Source organism: Neofelis nebulosa, chromosome 18, assembly GCF_028018385.1.
Source record: "Neofelis nebulosa isolate mNeoNeb1 chromosome 18, mNeoNeb1.pri, whole genome shotgun sequence".
NCBI lineage: Eukaryota > Metazoa > Chordata > Mammalia > Carnivora > Felidae > Neofelis > Neofelis nebulosa.
In genome coordinates, this window is record NC_080799.1 from 16,326,042 (window position 1) to 16,346,741 (window position 20,700).

The window sequence follows — 20,700 nt, forward strand, 5'->3', positions numbered from 1 at the left end:
AGACCTCCTTACTGCAGGGAAAGCTGCAGGGAAAACTATCAAAAACAAGGAAGAAATACTAAAGCTTCTTGAGGCTGTTTGGCTCCCAGACAAGGTAGCTATAAGGGACTGTAAGGGACACCAGAAAGGAGATGACCCCATATCTCAAGGAAATTGCCTGGCCGACAAAACAGCCAGAGCGGCCGCCTGTGGTGATCCAGGTGAAGCTCCTCCCTACACTATGACTCTTGCACCCCAGAGGGAAGCCTCCCCGCCCCTGTACACAAATGAGGAAAGAAGTTGGGCCTCGACAGAAGGGGGCACATTAAGCAAAGAGGGATGGTGGGTCATGCCAAATGGGCACATCTTTGTCCCGTTGTCTATGGGAAAACACCTAGTGAAGGAATATCACCAACTCATGCACCTAGGGAAAACTGCACCAGAGGCCCTCCTCAAAAAGAATTACTATATCAGCCAGCTGCTGGCATTATGCCGAGCTGTCAGTGAACGATGTGTAACGTGTGCCAAAAACAATGCTTGGTCTGTCCCACGGCCCCCGCCTGGCACACAAAGGAGGGAGGCCACCCCTTTTGAAGATTTAGAGGTGGACTTTACTGACATACAACCAAATAAAGGATTCAGGTACCTTCTTGTAATCATCTGCACATATTCGGGATGCGTCGAAGCATTCCTGATCAGAATAGAATGAAGTCGCGAGGTGGCCAAAGCTCTTCTACGGGAGATTGTGCCTCGGTTTGGTCTACCCTTAACCATACACAGTGATAATGGACCTGCGTTTGTGGCAGACATTACACAAACCCTGACAAAATCCCTTAACATTACCTGGAAACTGCACACTGCTTACCGACCCCAGAGCTCAGGGAAAGTAGAGCGGATGAATCGCACCCTCAAGGAAACCCTGGCTAAGTTCCACCAAGAGACTAATTGCCCATGGCCAGATTTACTACCGCTGGCCCTCTTGCATGCCCGATGCATGCCTGGGGCACTAGGATTCTCCCCTTTTGAGTTATTATATTGGTGACTCCCCATGTTTAGGAAAACTCTCAGGAGACCTACACCAGATTGGAGACAAGGGAATAAGAGAACAGCTCCAGACCTTGGGGGTAGTCCTAAACAAGTTACAGAGATACACCATAGAGAGGGCCCCAATTTCCTTAGGGACTCTCATTCACCCCTTTCTGCCAGGAGACTCTGTGTGGGTCAAAGATTGGAAGAGGGAACGTCTTAAACCACGGTGGACCGGGCCTCATACTGTTATTCTAACAACTCCTACAGCCCTTAAAGTTTCAGGTATTACCCCATGGGTCCATCAATACAGAGTTAAGAAGGCCAGCTCAGAAGAACCCACAACTTGGCGAAGTGATCCAGATCCAGTCAACCCGCTTAAACTGGCCCTCAAAAGGGACACTGGCCCCTGAGACCTCCAGCCCTGCTCCAGCCACACCCTGGCTGTCCTGCGCATAGCAGAAGCTTGAGGAATCAACACGTGAACCTAGCCCAGGGGTTTGGATGCAACTCTGCCAGCCCTTGCCCCTTACTGGTGTCATAGCACTAATCTTACATCTTTTAAAAATTATTTTTTTTACACTTATTTATTTTTGAGACAGAGCACAAGTGGGGGAGAGGCAGAGAGAGAAGGAGACACAGAATCCGAAGCTGGCTCCAGGCTCTGAGCTGTCAGCACAGAGCCCGATGCGGGGCTCAAACTCACGAACTTCGAGATCGTGGCCTGAGCCAAAGTTGGACGGTCAACCGACTGAGCCACCCAGGTGCCACCTAATCTTACTTCTTACTGTTGGGCTGATAGAGACTGCACCAACAAGCTGGACATGAGACAAAGGATGCATGCTGGGTATCACATACCTCCTCTGGATGGGAGGATTATTAAGTATTGCCTGCATATTATGATAACCTCTCTCACCCTCTCAACTGTTGCTTACCCACTTTGCTCCCAGGATTGTTATGTGACAATAAGGGGGTCAAGGGCGTTCAGCGCCTTCACCTCCCTCCACAAAGATTGCTACAAGGGAGAAACACTCACTCTCTGTCAGTCACCCGGTGCCCCAAGGACTAAGTATTGGACCGCAGAGATAACCCAAAATGTCAGGAACCCATGTCACAATAAGGGCCTCCAGAGAGGGAAGCTTGTTACCTTACCTTACCTTCCTCAATGAGGGATCTCGGACGGGGGAGGGATGCAAGACACGGCCCTTCAAAAGCTTATAAAGGATACCCAGGATAGGGTAATATAAGCCATAAAGGTGACCATTCCCCCAGCAGCCTACCAGGGTTTGAACCTTTCAGCCTTCAATCAGATGTTTACCAATTCCCCACTCCAGTGTTGGACTAACACTACTCTACAAGTCCTCCATAAAATAGATAATCACACCCAAACCTGCTGGATGTGTTTGCCCCTCAGCAGAAGGGCTTACTTAGCCACTCCTATCCATTTGACTTGTGAAGCTTCTGAAAATCTCAAAACCAACACTTCTGTCTTAATTGCACCCCTGGCCCCTGGGATCCATCTCACAAATGCTGACAATCTAATCTGTACAGTCCCTGAAGGTATGAATGGTAACTCTCTATACAGAAGAAATATAACCTTAAAGAGGAATACAACCCTATGTTCAACCCCTGGGTTGTTCTATCTATGTTCTAATTCGGCCTACCAATTGCTTAGAGGCCAACTGGACTCAGATATGTTATTCCATCTTCCTAACCCCAGAGATATCCATATACACTGAAGATCAGTTCCTAACAGCCTTTAGCCCCAAGTCCTGGACTAAACAGGTAATCCTGCTACTCATTCTGATAGGAGCAGGAATTGAGACAGGAATAGGGACTGGAATAGGGGGCACAGGTTCATCCGTAGGACTGTACCATAGACTATCTCAAGAGCTGAATGAAGACATGGAACAGGTGGCAGATTCTCTGGTAACCTTACAAAGCCAAATAAACTCTCTGGCAGCAGTGACCCTCCAAAATAGGCAAGCCCTCAACCTCCTCACTTCAGAAAAAGGAGGGACTTGCATCTTTCTGGGGGAGGAATGTTGCTATTTCATAAATCAGTCAGGAATAGTTACAACTAAGGTTAAGGAGCTCAAGGAAAGAATTCAACATAGACAACAGGAAAATATCAATCAATGGAAAGGATGGGATCTCACGGATTGGGCATCCTGGCTTTCTGCCCTGATGGGGCCTCTCCTCTCCATAATTTTACTTGTATCCATTGGCCCCTGTATACTGAATGCCATGATACATTTTTTTTCAATGTTTTTTATTTATTTTTGGACAGAGAGAGACAGAGCATGAACGGGGGAGGGGCAGAGAGAGAGGGAGACACAGAATCAGAAACAGGCTCCAGGCTCCGAGCCATCAGCCCAGAGCCTGACGCGGGGCTTGAACTCACGGACCGCGAGATCGTGACCTGGCTGAAGTCGGACGCTTAACCGACTGCGCCACCCAGGCGCCCCGCCATGATACATTTTATTGAAAAGCATGGGCCAAACTACTGCCCATATCTTAGCCTTCTGAGAGTACCAACCTGTAAAACTGAAAGGTGATGCCTACTAAAAGTTTTTTTAAAAGGCATCAAAAGGGGGAATGTTGGAGAAGTGGATAAAGTACACCAAAGATGGCTGATTGGACTAAAACAAACTCTGGTCTCTAGCTTAGAGACCCCTCCTCTGGGTTCTTCCTTTGTTTGCTGCAGCATGAAAACCAACCCCCCTCCCCCAACACACACACAAATATGGAGGCTGATAACTATAAATTACCCTTCCTGCTCACATTCAGGGCTCAGATCTTCCGAGAAACGGTCTCCTCTGAGCCCGCCGGTGTTAAATAAATCTCCAATCCACCAAGGTCTCTGAGTGTCGCTTGGTTTTTCTGCCAGCGTTCCAGCCTGATTCTGTAACAAACTGACCGAGCCACTCAAGGGCCTCTTCTCCACCTAGTTTTAAGTTATTATTTTCTATCATCTACAATGTGGTAGTAACTTCCTAAGTGGTTCTCTCCCCCTTCCTTTCTTGCCTGTCAAAAATTCATTTGTTATATAGCACACATCTGGGTGATCTTTAAAGTGGAATTCAGCTAATTATTATGTTACTATCCTGCTTAAATTCCCCCAAGGCTTTCTACCTCATTTAGAATAAAACCCAAACTTTTCTTGCATAAGAAAGTCCTGCATACTTAGGCCATGTATACTTCTCCAAGCTTATCTCAAGTCATTCTCTCCCTCCTTCCACTCCAACAATGGTGGCCTTCTTTTAACTTCTCAATGATACCCATAGCTTTTACACATGATGTTAAATGCTCTTTTTCACTTACTTCTTTTAACACTTGTATAACCTTTACATTTCACCTTAAATTTCACTTCCCCCGAGAGTTTTTTCTTGATTCCCTAATGCATATTCACAGCCTCTTATTCTTATTTTGTATAATAAACACCTCAATTTGCAAGTGAGTGGACGTTTCTGTTAGACTCTAAGCAACTTGGATTTAGGAACGTCTATTTTGCTTACTGATGTATATCTGATGCCAAGCACAATTTCTGGTACATAGTAGCTGCTCAAAAAATACTTGATGAATTAACCATCTTTCTTTTTTCTTTTTTAAGTTTATTTTGAGAGAGAGAGAGAGAGAGAGAGACAGAGACAGAGACAGAGAGACAGAAAGCGAGCACTAGCAGGGGAGGGGCAGAGACAGAATCCCAAGCAGGCTCTGTCCTGACAGCGCAGAGCCCAACACAGGGCTCAATCTCATGAATCATGAGATCATGACCTGAGTTGAAATCAGGAGTCTGTCACTTAAGTGACTGAGCCACCCAGGTGCTTCTGAATCATCTTCTTTCTTAACATAATAAGTGGTTCTGGAAAATTAAAACAAACTTCTTTGGCTAGAATGCCAAGAGGCAGATATGTCACCTTAGTTCTTGATGTCTTTCTATTCCTGTCTGTGGGGAGCCTTATAATTAAGAATAAACCTAATAAATCTATTCCCTGCAACCCAAAGATTCCCAAAGCACTAATGTACCAAATAAACGCTCAGCTCCAGCTGCCAGTCTTCTTATTGTCCCTGCTCTTGCACAAGTTTTATTTCCTGTCTGCAGTGCTCCTGTCTACTTCAGTCCCCAAATCTACCCAATATCAGCACAAATTCAAACTCTATCTTCTTCATGAAGTCTACCCTCATCATTCTGGTCTCAAACAGATTTCTCCCTTCTCTGAGTACCTAGTGTATTTTGTTGCATTCTACACTCATAGGAGCATCCAACATTACACTTTTGTAAGTGCTGTATGGTGTAGACCTGTAAAAATCTCCTCCAATGAATTTATTGGCTACCCACAGATAATGATTATTTCATATAATTTGGGACAAGAGAAGTCCTCCTGATGAGGGAAACAAAGACAAGAAAAATGTAGTTTAAATTAAATCCCCTCACAGCTTGCAGACCACTGATAGATACCAGAGACCTGTAGTGTATAACATTCTTCAAGGAGTTTGTGGCTGCCTTGATGCATTAATGTTTACATTTCATTACAATGTAAAAGCAACCTTATCTTGACAATAGCTAAGTCTTCAGGGTTCAGTAAGACCCTGCTTTCACCATACAGAAATTCCTTAGAAACTAATGTTTTCTTCATCTAACCCCGCTCCCTCCACAAACTTAAAAGTATATAATCAGTTGCTCCTCCCAATCCCAGTGCAGCTCTTTCTGCCCATGGGTCCTGTCCTCGTGCTTAAATAAAATCACCTTTTTGCACAAAAAAAAAAAAAAAAGTCTTGAGAATTCTTTCTTAGCCATTTGTTCATGAACCCCACTTCAAATTTCATCACTCCTATCTGAATTAATTGATACTGGTAGCTGGTGTGTTAAGCTAAAAAGCTGTTAAAGTTGAGATCCATAAAAGATATCTTAAACATTTTCATTTGAAATTATAAATGTATATTCATTTGCTCATCTTTCGATGCAAATCTAAGCCTCTTCTATGAGAGTGATTTTAATGATTGAATGCCCATACCCATAATACATCAGTTTTTGTTTCATTAAAGTGGAACAAGCAAGTGACACTTGGGAAATTATACAAGCGTAGAATCCTCTGAGATTTTTATAATTTTACTTCAGTGTTTTACAGTTTTCTCACACATAATTTGATAGCAATTTTAAAAAAGTGGCATTTATAAGGTCTTTCCAAAGCATTCAACTAGTTTTCATAGAAACAACTTCTTGTCATAGTTACACCTTATCAGTTTACATAATACTTAAATTATGGAATGGTAACAACAGGCTTAAACAGATTTTGTAAGAGATACAAGAGATTCTTGATAAACACTGTCTTGTAGCAGCTGTCCTCAGGTATATTTAATAATGTCATTAGCTCCAAGAAGTCATACTTGGGCATCATTCATTGTTTACAGAGAGAATGACAAGTGTTGTTTAAAGTCTGGTGAGCTGTTTAAGTAAAGGGTGATTAAAAGATAGTCAATGGCTTCTTTTGTTTCCTTTAAAATATCTAGAACAGACATCAGCCCGTGATCTGGTAAAAATGCTGGAAGGAGAGAAGAGTTATAAAGGGTATATAAGGCAAATGGGAAACATCTTACAGAGATTATCATTTGCCATAAAAGTCTAAAGGGCTCTGGATTCAAAACTGAGAACTGAAAAATAAAAGTGCCCACATTCTTAGAACTATAACAGCATTTCCGAGGAGAATAAAAGTGAACTTACCTGAGACCTGACTATCTGTGATTCATCATTCCTTTCCTTCTCTTCCATGTTCCCTCTTTGGCAAAGTATAACATTCTGAGAGGGCATAACTAAGAAAAAGAGCAAAGAAGCATCTGGTCAATACATGACATTAACACTGACACTAACTCTTAGAGTTTTTGCTTTGTGTTAGGATGGCAGACAGTTTAGAGAGAAGCCCTCTAAGACATAAGCTCAAAGGCTGGATAACTTAACCGTGACATTCTTGCTCTTCCAACATACTGAGGAATTCAGTGTAGGACTTTCTCTTATTGTGGCATATGGGAAGCTCAAGGAAGTTCAGTGATTTTCAGCCCTGGCTACACACTTGGGGGATGTTCTAAAAATGCAAATGCTAAGATTTGGATAAATCCAGTATTATACAAATTGGTCTACGATGACCCTGGGCAACAGCATTTTAAATTCTAAAGTCTCCAAGTGACTTCTAAGTAAGGAGATGCAAACCACTGACATGAGCTGATAGAGAAAACATATGTTGAGAGCCTGATCTTATTTTTAAGGGGATACATTCATCCCCAAATTCAAACTCCAGGGATCTTCTCTAGTTTACTCTCTTTAAGCTGATCTTTCTGGGCTTTCTTGATCTTGGGGTTGTGAGTTAGAGCCCCATGTTGGGTGAAGAGATTACTTAAAAAGAAAATCTTTAAAGATGATTTTTTCTAATACACAAAGGAGATTTCACTCTTCTCATTTTTCAAAATGTTCACCTTCCTGTTTGAGTACATGGATTCAGTCCTCCACCAGGATTACTACACCTCTTTGCAGTTCTTAAGTTATAATGCCATCAAAGCTTTGCTTTCTTCTAGAAGGACAGTCAGGAGATACACCAGTACTAACAGCTTCAGTGTCCTTGTCAGTCCCTGAAAGCTGATTTTCCAATGCCTTATGGAAAACAATCACTCATTCCCAGGTATTAAAGGTGCCTCATCTCTGATGAGAACCTCAGGAGCCAATGGCTATCCACAAGAATGACTTCTCAGGGCAGCCACTCTCAGAATCTTGCTTTGTTCATGCAAGGTTGACATGTGGGGGTTCCTCAAGGTGGCTATTACCTTTTCCCCCTAAAGGCATCAGTCCTTCATGAACAGACTTCACTATGATACTCAAATCTCCCTTCTGACAGGAATCTTGTAAGATACTATATCAGGTGTAGCACATGTAATGAGATGCACCAGTCTACAGAAGAAGTCCAGCAGTCTCAGTCACCCAGTGACCTAGAGAGTCTGTAAAGAAACATACTAAACTATCTGTTCATACTTCACAGTATGGTGTGGAATTTTTTTTTTTCAACGTTTTTATTTATTTTTGGGACAGAGAGAGACAGAGCATGAACGGGGGAGGGGCAGAGAGAGAGGGAGACACAGAATCGGAAACAGGCTCCAGGCTCCGAGCCATCGGCCCAGAGCCTGACGCGGGGCTCGAACTCACGGACCGCGAGATCGTGACCTGGCTGAAGTCGGACGCTTAACCGACTGCGCCACCCAGGCGCCCCATGGTGTGGAATTTTTAAAAACAATCAAAAAGCATTTCTAGAATTTCTCAGATTCACACATTACAAAAAGCAGATATATACAGATCCATCAACCAAAAACAAACTTTAGCTTTAGTTCTTACCCATCCTCTTAGAATAGAAAACATGTGGTCTGTGCCTAGTGAAAGATTTTCAGAAGACTTTCACCAACATCAACAACAGAGCAAAATGTCTTGATCTGCTGATAAGCATGAAAGAAAACATTCTTTTTTCTGTTCACAACGTTTGGCCTGAAAAATTTCTCTCAAAAGCTAGTGATGGTATTAAAGAATGAAGTCATTCCTGAGAAGTAAGTTTTTTTTAAGAAGAGAAAATCACAGTTCCAGTGGAATGGCCTTGTTAGATGAGGAAGCCAATCACTGCCCAAGATAGGGCATGAATTCAACATTTTACAACCAGTTGACTAAGAGGTACACCTTTCGGGAGTAATTTAAAAGCATTTTAAGAATCAGGTCCTAGGGCGCTTGGGTGGCTCAGTCGGTTAAGTGTCCAAATTCAGTTCAGGTCATGATGTCATGGTTTGTGGGTTCAAGCCCAGCATCGAGCCCTGTGCTGACAGCTCAGAACCAGGAGCCTGCTTCAGATTCTGTTTCCCCCTCTCTCTCCCCCTCCCCTGTTCTCTCTCTCTCTCTCAAAAATAAATAAACATTAAAAAAACCAACAACAACAGGTTCTATTTCACCAAGCAAAAGCTCTAAAAGTGTCCTATTCTCTGAAGAGCCAGACAGAATCTATGAGAATGCTTTGATGGTTTCAACCCAACCACCTCAAAACCACTTACAAAATAATAAATAATCACAATAATAAAAAACAGCATTTACCAAGTTAGGCAGAACAGGGTTTGTCCTTCATACGTGTGAACCCAAGGGGATAAAGAGCATGTCAAATATATATTGCTTGCAAACTTAGTTATTTGAGAATTTTCTTATGGCATCTGATGAGACTAAGTTTCCAGAGAACACACGTTGGAAGCACTGATTTAGTTCTCAGCTTTTTGGTTTAAAGGAGGATTCTGAAGCTGAAGATCATAGAACTAAGTGAAAAAGCTGGTTCTAGAACCTAGGTCTCCTGGTTCACAGCCCTAGGTTCCTTCTAGTATACTCTGAAGTTCTTCTTAGTACCTGTTCTCTCCCTTTTCATTTTTTAATCTGATCCCCTTCTCAAAATTTCCCTTTTAATTCCTGTATTGGAAACACACACACATAAAACCCCACAAACCAACCACTCTCCATCCCCAAACTGTGTGTAATTTTTTATACAATACACATGTAGTCCTTTTCAGAGAAGCCTGTGGTATCACCACAGGCTTTTTCAAATATGTAACCATGATGGCTTGGAAAGTAAGGAATTCCCATGACTGCCTAAGGAATACTAAAATTATAATAAATTCAGATGAAGAATGACTTCTGGCTTAATACCCTTTTTCCTCCAAGCTCTTCCAAAAATTTGAGTGAACTTCCTTGACCATGTATATATTAACGTATATATTATGCATGTCCAGGTTCCACCCAAAAACTGTTGAGATGAAGTCCGGCATCTATACATTTTTTAAGTGCCTCACAAGTGATTTTGAAGCAAGCAGGAATTCAGAACCATTATCAGAGCCTCTAATTTTGTTAACTTCTTCAATGCCAGTGATTTTCACCATCATTCTACTTCTGTTACCCACTTCCGGTGCCATAGTAGTTCTGAAGTTTCTTCCCTTACAAAATGCTAGACTATGAATCGGGAAACCTTATGTTATAGACTGGATGGGGAAGAAAGTGAAGACAGGGGTGGCTTGGGGTGCCTTGGTGGCTCAGTCGGTTGGGTGTCCAACATCGGCTCAGGTCATAATCTCGCTTGTGAGTTCAAGCCCCACGTCAGGCTGGGTGCTGACAGCTCAGAGCCTGGAGCCTGCTTCAGATTCTGTGTCTCCCTCTCTCTCTCTCTGTGCCCCTCCCCCGCTCATGCTCTGTCTCTCTCTCAAGAAGTAAACATTAAAAAAAAAAAGACAGGAATGGCTTAGTATAGGGGAAAAATAGAAAAAAAGAGCAATGTTTATCAAAGTGTGGTCTGCAGATCACTTGAATCACACAGCATTTGCTGAAAAGCAGATTCACTGGTTCAATCCCAGACCTAATGAAATGGCATCTCTGGGGGAGTATTCTTGACCCAGGGATTTGCCTTAAAAAATATTTCTTCTTGGGGCGCCTGGGTGGCGCAGTCGGTTAAGCGGCCGACTTCAGCCAGGTCACGATCTCGCGTCTGTGAGTTCAAGCCCCGCGTCGGGCTCTGTGCTGACAGCTCGGAGCCTGGAGCCTGTTTCCAATTCTGTGTCTCCCTCTCTCTCTGCCCCTCCCCCGTTCATGCTCTGTGTCTCTCTGTCCCAAAAATAAATAAAAAACATTGAAAAAAAAAATTAAAAAAAAAAAATATATTTCTTCTCTAGGATCAAACCATTCTCTCCAGCCTCCCTACAGGCCTGAATCTAGCATATATCTTCTCAGTCCTTGATCTGCAACTTCATCTTTCATTTTATTGACTCCTTCTGTCATAATTTAAAACCATTTAATATCTCTCCCAGCATTAAAAACTTTCACTGGCTATATGCCCTTTTGTAACTAATATCCATTCTTTTTTCAAGGCTACAACTCTTCAAAGGATTGCTAGTACTTGTCTCTGCTTCTTCATTACCCATTTATTTTTCAATTATCTATGATCTTTCTTCTGTTTTGCCATCAGCACACCGCTAAAATTGCTCTGGTTAGGAATGTCAACAACACTTTTGTTCATGCAATGGGGTTTATTACTTCCTGAGCTCTGATGGGTATCTGACATTACTAACAGCTGTGTTTTGCTTTATGTCCACAGTCTTTCTCAGCAGGCTATGCTCTAGTCCCTTTTCCTCTGCCTACCATTTACATTATGTTGTTCCTTAGGAGTTTTCAATATCTATCTTTGTTCCCTCCACAGGTGAAGTAAAGGAATCTTTAAAGGTATACAAATCTGATCATATCAGTCCCTTATTTGAAATTCTTCAGTGGCTCCCTACAGCTCTTAGGCTGGAATACAAAGCCATAAAAAACCCTGTGACCTGCTTCCTGATCTTTCAAGCCACTCCCCTGCTTGCTTCTGAGATTTCATCTACACAGCTCTGCTTTTAAGTCCTTAAATGTGTCCTGTGTGGTATCTCCCCTCCTCCACTCCAGATGATACTTACTCTTCCTTCAGGTCTCAGTTTAAATCAAGGAAGATTTTTAATATCACAGACATGTGAGGTCCCTCATTTACACCTTCCTTTTTTTTTTTTTGGTAGCACTTTTTATCATTGTAATTATTTGTAGTCATCATTTTTATTTATACCTCACCATTGTGTGATGTTAACCTCCGTGAAGACAGGAATCTTTTCTGTCTTATTTACTATTCCACTTTTAATACTTTCAGGATGTGGCTCATAGTAGGTACTCAGTATCTGCTAAATGAGTAAATGAAAGGGTTCTTCTGTTTCCTCTTCTATTTTTTATTTTTAACTTATTTTGAACCAATTTTAGACTTACAGTAAAGTCACAAGAATAATACACAATTCCCACATACAATTCACCCTACTTGTCCAAATGTTAATATTTTATATGCCTATGGTACAATGATCAAAACAAGGAATTTAAATTGGTACAATACTATTAATTCAAACTACTCAAAATTTACTAGTTTCTCTACTAGTATTTTTTCTTTGATCCAGGATCCCACATGGAATTTAGTTGTTTTTTCCCTTTGTCTTCCCCAATCTGTAAGTTCCTCAGCCTTTCTGTCTTTCTTGAGCTTAATACTTTTGAAGAGTACTGATGAGTTATTTTGCAGTGTTCCTCAATTCAGGTTTGTCTGATGTTTTCTCATGGTTGGAATGAAGCTAAGTATTTTTGGCAAGAATAACACAGAAGTGATCTTTTATCTTTCTTAGTACATCGCATTAATGGGTTTATGATGTTGGTACACTTCATTAATGATAATGTTAACCTTTATCACTTGGTTAAGATGGTGTTCACCTGGCTTCTCTACTGTAGAGCAACCATCTTTCCCTCTGTAGCTGATAAATATCTTGGGGAGATACTTGAAGATTATATAAATATCCTGATTCTTCTCAAACCCACTAACTTTAGCATCCATCAGTTTATCTTGTCTGCAATAGTTAGTAATATAGTGTTGGTCTAATGGTGATTTCCCTATTTCTCTCTTTCCCATTAACTTATTTATGTATATATTTTTAATGTTTATTTCTGAGAGAGGGAGAGGGAGCTGGGGAGGGGCAGGGAGACAGGATCTGAAGCAGGCTCTGCACTGTCAGCCAGCACCTGACGCAGGGCTTAAACCCATGAGCTGTCAGATCATGACCTGAGCCAAAGTCTGACGCTTAAGCAACCGAGCCACCCAGGTATACCTCCCACTAATTTATTAACTGGAATTTTTCTGCAAGGAAAAGCTGCTCCATATCTCTTATCATTTATTTACTAATTTATTTATGTCACTATGAACTCATGAATATTTTGTAAGCACCAATATTATCATTATTTTATTGCACAAATAGTTTTGGCTTTGGCCAGTAGGAGGCTCCTATGTTATTCTGACCAGCCTCTATCCTATTTTGAGCACTTCTTGGCACTGTAAGATGTTTCAAGTTCTTGTATTATCCCTGCCCAGCCCTAGAAATCAACTTCTCCAAGGAGCCCTAGTTCCTTTTATTGGAGAAGTGCTTAGAAACAAAGATCTGGGTGCTGGATCAGCACAAAGATCAGCTGTGCTCGCTGTTACTGGGGTATCATTGCTTCTAGGCCCTCTAGGAGAGATAGGACGCACGGACACACAGACACACACACACACACACACACACACACACACACACTGTATTCATCTATGTATTAAATGCCACAAGTTCATTATGACACCTCTGATTCCAATCCAATACCTCAGGGCTCATTTTTAATCTTCCTCTTTTCCTCACTTCTTTCTTCAACAAAGAAGTTACCAGTGAGGAAAGGAGGAAGATTGTTGGCTCTTAGTATTCACAATAGATTTACTTATTTGTTCAGTTTTGGTATATACATAAAGTAGTTTCAGAATTGACTCATACCCCTGTGACAAACACAGTTATTAACTGGAAATTACAGCATCTGTGTAGAGTTCTCTTTGTCTTTAGTTATACAGTATCTAGTCAAGATAGTGTTTTCTAAAGTAATTTAACTTTTTTCTTTGCCACTTCCTTCAGTGTGGTTATGTCATTCACTTGTAATACAGTTAGGTCCATTTGTTAGTACTTGTGTTTATTCTCTTCTATTTGTTCTCAGGTGGCTTCCTTCAGCTTTACCCACTGCCATGATTTCACTGATCATCTTTTTTGAGCTACATAACCACATATCTACCCAACCACCTTACTGGACATCCCCAGGCATGTGTCCCCCAGATCTCTCAAACCTAACATGTCCCAAACTCATTCTCTCTTAAGCCTCTTGCCATATATTTGCAATGAAGTATGCATGAACACCAACTCTATCGTCAAACTGATTGGGTTTGATTCCTAGCTCCACAACTTACGAGCTGTGTGAGTTTGGTCGTATAAGTTACTCAACCTTTCAATGTTTCAATTTCCTCATTTGTAAAACTAGTTATAATAGTACCTACTTCATGGGTTTGTTGCGGATTAAGTAAGTGAATATTTTGAAAATATTTAAAACAAAATGCCACATAGTAGACATACTTATATGTTACATACTGTTCTTTTTTTGTTTTGTTTTGAGTATTTATTTATTTATTTAAAAATGAAATGTATTGTCAAATTGGTTTCCATACAAGACCCAGTGCTCATCCCAACAGGTGCCCTCCTCAATGCCCATCACCCAACCTCCTCTCCCTCCCACCCCCTATCAACCCTCAGTTTATTCTCAGATTTTAAGAGTCTCTTATGGTTTGGTTCCCTCCCTCTCTAACTTTTTTTTTTCCTTCCCCTCCCCCACGGTCTTCTGTTAAATTTCTCAGGATCCACATAAGAGTGAACACATATGTTATCTTTCTCTGTATGACTTATTTCACTTAACATAACACTCTCCAGTTCCATCCATGTTGCTACAAAAGGCCATATTTCATTCTTTCTCATTGCCAAGTAGTATTCCATTGTGTATATAAACCACAACTTCTTTATCCATTCATCAGTTTGTTACATACTGTTCTTATTCTCCTGTTAAATTCCCTATCTCAATGAATAGCACCACCAAGCCTGAAACCTGAATGCCATTCCTGACCTCTCTTTCTTTCTTTCCCTTAGTCTTTCTCTTCAATTAAAGTCAAATCCTGGTAAATTTATCCCCTTAAATATGTAGTGAATGTCTCATCTTCTCTTCCACTACCTTGATTCAGGCCACTATCATCTGTCACTTTGACTACTTCTGCATCCATCAAACTGGTCCTTAACTTTAGTCCAGTATTTTCTTCATGCTGGAGCCAGAGTGATTTCTCTCTCCACACCTTTTCTCTACCTTGGAAACACCTTAATTTTATTTTCTGACAAATATTACAACAAAAATTTTTGTAAACATAGAAAAGCAGAGAGAAAATGACTTATAATATCATTACCCAGAGATAACCAGTTTTTTGGGGATACATACTTCCCAGCTTTTTCTATACTAATTCTCACACATATTATAATATGGCATATGTCATTATCCTATGTCTGATTTTCTTTTCTGAAATCTGGGTTTTATTTTTTTTTTTTAATTTTTTTTTTCAACATTTTTTATTTATTTTTGGGTCAGAGAGAGACAGAGCATGAACGGGGGAGGGGCAGAGAGAGAGGGAGACACAGAATCTGAAACAGGCTCCAGGCTCCGAGCCATCAGCCCAGAGCCTGACGCGGGGCTCGAACTCACGGACCGCGAGATCGTGACCTGGCTGAAGTCGGACGCTTAACCGACTGCGCCACCCAGGCGCCCCGGAAATCTGGGTTTTAATTGACAGTATTGTGTATATCACTTCAGGACAGAAAACAAAAATCTAAATATTCAAAAAACTAGGGTCATACAGTCTCTTCAACAAACGGTGCTGGGAAAATTGGACAGCTATGTGCAAAAGAATGAAACTGGACCACCTTCTTATACCATATGCAAATATAAATTCAAAATGGATTAAAAACCTAAATGTAAAACCTGAAACTATAAAAATTCCAGAAGAGGGCACAGGCACTCGGACATCAGCTGTAGCAAAAGTTTTCTAGATAAGTCTTCCAAGGTAAGGGAAATAAAAGCAAAAATAAGCTATTGGGACTACATCAAAATAAAAAGCTTCTGCACATCGAAGGAAACATCAACAAAACTAAAAGGTAACCTACTGAATGGGAGAAAATGTTTACAAATGATCTATCTGATGAAGCGTTAGTATCCAAAATATATAAAGAACTTATACAAACAACTCAATACCAAAAAAAAAAAAAAAAAAAAAAAAACCACCAAAAAAAAAACACCTCCCAAATAATCCAATTAAGGATGGGCAGAAGAAATGAACAGAAATTTCTCCCAAGAAGACATCCAGATGGCCAACAGATGCATGAAAAGATATTCAACATCACTCATCAAGGAAATGCAAATCAAAACTAGAATGAGGTGTCACTTCACACCTGACAGAATGGCTAAAATAAAAAGCACATGAAACAATAAGTGTTGGCTAGGATGCAGATAAAGGGGACACTTCTTGCACTGTTGGGAATGCAAACTGGTGCAGCCACTGTGGAAGACATTATGGAGGTTTCTGAAAAAGTTAAAATTAGAACTGCCCTATGATCCAATGGCACTACTGGGTATTTACCCCCAAACACAAAAAAACACTAATTCAAGGGGATACATGCACCCCTGTGTTTACTGCCACACTGTTTACAGCAGCCTGTGTCTACAGATAGATCGATAAAGATGTGGCATATGTATGCAATGGAATATTAATCAGCCATCAAAAAAGAATGAAATTTTGCCATTTGTGACAGCATGGATGGAGCTAGACAGTATTATGCTAAGCAAAATAAGTCAAGTCAGAAAAAGATATATTCCATATGACTTCACTCACAGGTGGTATTTAAGAAACAAAACAAACAAGCAAAAGAAAAAAAAAAAAAAGAAAGACAAACCAAGAAACAGATTCTTAACTATAAAGAACAAACTAAACTGATGGTTACCAGAGATGAGGTGAGTGGGGAGGGATGGTGAAATGGGTGATGGAGATTAAAGAGTAGGTTTATTATGATGAGCACTGAATAGTATATAGAATTGTCAAATCACTTATTGTACACCTGAAGCTAATATAACACTGTACGTTAAGTTTACTGGAATTAAATAAATAATAAAATAAAAGACAAAAGAAATAAAATAAAAAAGGAAAAAAAATTAAAAAAAATAGTGTCATGGTATATTCAATTGCTTGCAATACCCAAAACTTGTTTAATAAGTTAATTATTAATAGGCATTTAGGGAGCTTTATTTCTCTTTTCCTGTTATAGACTACAGCAAACATTATACAGTCTTGGCATAATTTTGTGTGATTATTTCTTTAGGATAGATTCCTAGAAGTGGAACTGCTGGATCAAAAGGAAGACAAAATACTATTAAGGAAGGTTGTACCATTTTACATATTAATCAACAATATATGAGAGTGACCATTAGCCAAGAATGATCAGCATTATTCTTTTTAAATATAATACATAGTATATAATTACTGCTTTAGAATGTAATTCTTAGATAACATGGGAGGCAGACTTTACATTTTTAGTTTTCATGTTTCTTCTTTCATAAATTACACTTTTGTGTAATTTGTCCACTTTTCTACCATTTCGCCTTTTCCACTAATTTGTAAGAATTCTTTATTACAAAGTGCAGAGTGCAGGAAAGGATGAACTAAGCAGGTCTGGGTGGTCCAAACTGTACATTTTAAGGCAAGGTTTGATCGTGGCCTGGTTCCTGAAAGATAATCTATAGCCTTGCAACACCCTGCCTTTTAAGAGTGTCTCTGTTTACCTGAGGTCTTGGGACAGGTCAGAAAGTTTATGCCAAAAGAGGATTTATAGTGGGATCCTTGGGCCATGTGGTATCAGCTTGCCTTCTGGAGAGACTGGAGACTGAAGGTCAGCAGCACAGGTGGTCAGCTATGCCTACATGAACAACTTCCGATAAATACTCTGGATGCCAAGGTTTGGAGGAGATTTCCTGGTTGGCAATACTGCATACATGTTATTACATGTCACTTCTGGGAGGATGTAAATGCTAGCTGCATGACTGTTATTGACAGAAGACAACTGGAAGCTTGTACCTGGTCTCTTCTGGACTCGCATTTTTTTTTTTTCAACTTTTTTTTTTTTTTATTATTTTTTTATTTTTGGGACAGAGAGAGACAGAGCATGAACGGGGGAGGGGCAGAGAGAGAGGGAGACACAGAATCGGAAACAGGCTCCAGGCTCCGAGCCATCAGCCCAGAGCCTGACACGGGGCTCGAACTCACGGACCGCGAGATCGTGACCTGGCTGAAGTCGGACGCTTAACCGACTGCGCCACCCAGGCGCCCCTGGACTCGCATTTTTTGTTGCTGATTTTAATGTGTATCTTTTCACTGTAATACTTATGCTACTGTAAGTATAACAGTTTTGTTGAGTTCTGTGAGTCATTTTAGCAAATCATTGAACCTAAGGGTAGTTAGTCTTGGGGATCCCTGAACACAAACAGTAAACAGCAACTCCCTTGGTATAACATAAATAACAAATGTAGTCTTCTTGTTATCATTTGTCTTTTATTCTTTGCTGCTTTTAAAAAAAGTTAATTTAAAAATTTTCTGCATCATAAAACACTTTCCCCCCTGTGTAGATCTTAAGTTCATGTGAGGCTTTTGTTTTGTTTTTTCCTTACACAAGAAATAACTTCTCGGTCTTTTGGCTAAGATCAAGTGTTTTTTCCTTACACATGTAATATATGTTCCAATTTTTTTTTACACATTCTACATGAAACCATAAGTATTCAAAACATGGGAATATACTGAGTAAGATGTGAGTGACTTTCAATCCCTCTTCTCTATTCGATTTCCCTCTCTGAAAATAAATCATTGCCAGTCATTTGGTGTACATCCTTTTCTGTGCATTTATGAACATATATAACCACATCCATACTTAATATGATGCACACTATATTACGTGCCATTGTTCTCTAGCATCCTTTATTCACTAAATGTCTTTATTCACTAAATTGTTCCTTGTTTGTTAACTTCAAAATAAACTACCTTATTCGATTTTATGGCAGCACAGTATTCCATTGTATGGATCTATCATAATATATTTAAGCATATCCCTAGTGAACATTTAAGCGTACTTATTTCTCACAATTACAAATAATATTGAAATAAACATCTTTTTACACACTTTTTTACACATTTTGTACCTGTGCAACTATTTCTGCAGGACTGATTCCAGAATGAAATTTCTGAGCCAGGGTGAGCTCATTTAACATTTTGGTAGGTACTGTCACACTGCCATTCAAAGTGTCTTCCTCAATTTTACAACTGGGTCCTTCTCCTGGGCATTTCCCTCACACCTTTTATCATCAATATTTTTATATTTTTCCATTCTATTTTGTGAAAAATATCCTTGTCTTCATTTGCATTCTCGGGTTACTTATGAGGTTAAGCATTAGAAATTTTTGTTTTGTTTTGTTTTTTGGTTACCTGTATTCTATAAATTGCCTGTGCATACCCTTTGACCATTTTCCCTTTTTCCTTCTGTTGTTTCTTTCTTTTTCTTTCTTTCTTTCTTTCTTTCTTTCTTTCTTTCTTTCTTTCTTTTTGCTATTTACAGAGATTCTTTACATATTATGGACATTAATCCTTTGTCTCTTACACATGTTGCACATTTTTTCATGTGTCTTGTTTTTAGCCCTTTGTTCTTTCTGAATACAGAAATTTAAATTTTTGACATAATCAAATGAATGAATTTTTCCCAGAGGGTTTTGTGTCATGTTTCAACAGTTTGGTATGGCTATAGCACGATGTGCAAGAGTGGATGGCAAAATATTATGCAATATTAAGATCATAAAGGGCTTTGAAGGCACTTCTAAGAAACTAGATTATCCTGATGGCAACAAGGAAACGTAAACATTTTCAACAACACAGTGACTTTCAACAAACATTCCCTAGTTTAATAACTATCTGTTGAGCACCACTAAGTGCCACGATCAATTCTTTCTCTTAGAGAATTATAATTTTTGAACCTTTACATTTTTCACAATTGCAAATACGTCAAAAGAAATAGATCATTACTGTCAGAGGACATAATTAGGGGGCGTTTGCTCTGCCACATATTAAAACATACTTAACATTAAAACACAGTGCAAAAACTGTCAGAGCAGTGCAAGAAACTGTCTGGAAACATTTCCGAGTATATATACACGCCTGCAGAATGTAATAGAAGTGTCATTTCAATTCAGTGGGAAAATGATTCAATAGATAATGGCAGGACAACTGGGAAAAAGGCTCATTTCTATCCAACACCTGACAACAAATTAATATCCAACATAAGTACAAATGTAAACAATACATTTTTAAAATCCTTTAAAAACATTAGAAAAAAGTAAAGGTTAAGGTTTTAAAAATCTTGAGATGGGGAAAAACTTTCCAAAAAATGACACCCACCCATGCCCACACCAAATAACAACTGCAGAAGATACCAGAGGAAAATATGTTTGTACTCTTGGGATGGGCGGCCTTTCTATCAAAGAAGGGGCGCGGGTCTCCGAGAAGGAGGACGGCGCTGCAGAGGTACTCCGAGTTGAACGCGGACTGCGACCGCTACCCGGGCACCCTTGGGCCGCCGCCCGCCCTTCCCCCTCGACCGCCTCCGGGCCCGCGGCACGCCGCACTCACCAGCCTCCACAGACAAAGGGCGTTCGGGGCGGCTCCGCCCCCTGACGCCACCGCCGCCGGGCCCGACCTAGGCGGGACAGGGTGATGAGGGCCTTACGGCCTGAGCCAATGACGCCCAGCGGCTGGGTCCCTGGAGCTGGACCAGCCGCCGGCTCCAGGCCCGCTTTAACGGAAACCTTCCCGCGATGGCGACCGCGTCGCGCTGGCTGAAGTTCCCCGATACGCATGCGCCAGCGGCGCCCCAGGCAGAGCGCTTCCCACATGCTGGACTCGGAACTCCCACCCGCTGCCCCGGTCGGCTTTCTCCCGGGCAGCGCTCACCCAGGAGGCTCGGACCTCCGCCCCAGGCCTCGCAAAATTTCGCTTACCGGGGGTGGAAGTTGGGGTAGGGGTGGGAGTGAAGGTGGGGGGAAGAAAAGGGAAGGCCGAGGACCCTCCCATAGTCCCTGCCAATGGGAAACATCGTACTGCCCCGTTCCCCCGCGCTGTAGCT

At 40.8% G+C, this 20,700-nt stretch overlaps 1 protein-coding gene across 6 annotated transcripts in view; it reads right to left on the reverse strand.

The window, feature by feature from the left end:
* ZNF713 (zinc finger protein 713) overlaps window positions 1-20,424 on the reverse strand; it is a 45,757-nt gene extending 25,333 nt beyond the window's left edge. The window contains exons 1-3 of one of the 6 annotated variants that reach the window (XM_058710108.1): window positions 20,208-20,424; window positions 7,477-7,992; window positions 6,731-6,819 (exon numbers count right to left, since the gene is read on the reverse strand). In XM_058710108.1, the coding sequence (XP_058566091.1) occupies window positions 6,731-6,817 (87 nt within the window). In that variant the 5' untranslated portion in view covers window positions 6,818-6,819; window positions 7,477-7,992; window positions 20,208-20,424. Of the gene's footprint in view, window positions 1-6,730; window positions 6,820-7,476; window positions 7,993-9,121; window positions 10,242-17,323; window positions 17,628-20,207 lie in introns of those variants that run through there. The other 5 variants (XM_058710107.1, XM_058710110.1, XM_058710106.1 and 2 more) reach the window with 5 other exon arrangements.
* Window positions 20,425-20,700: the final 276 nt, after the last annotated feature.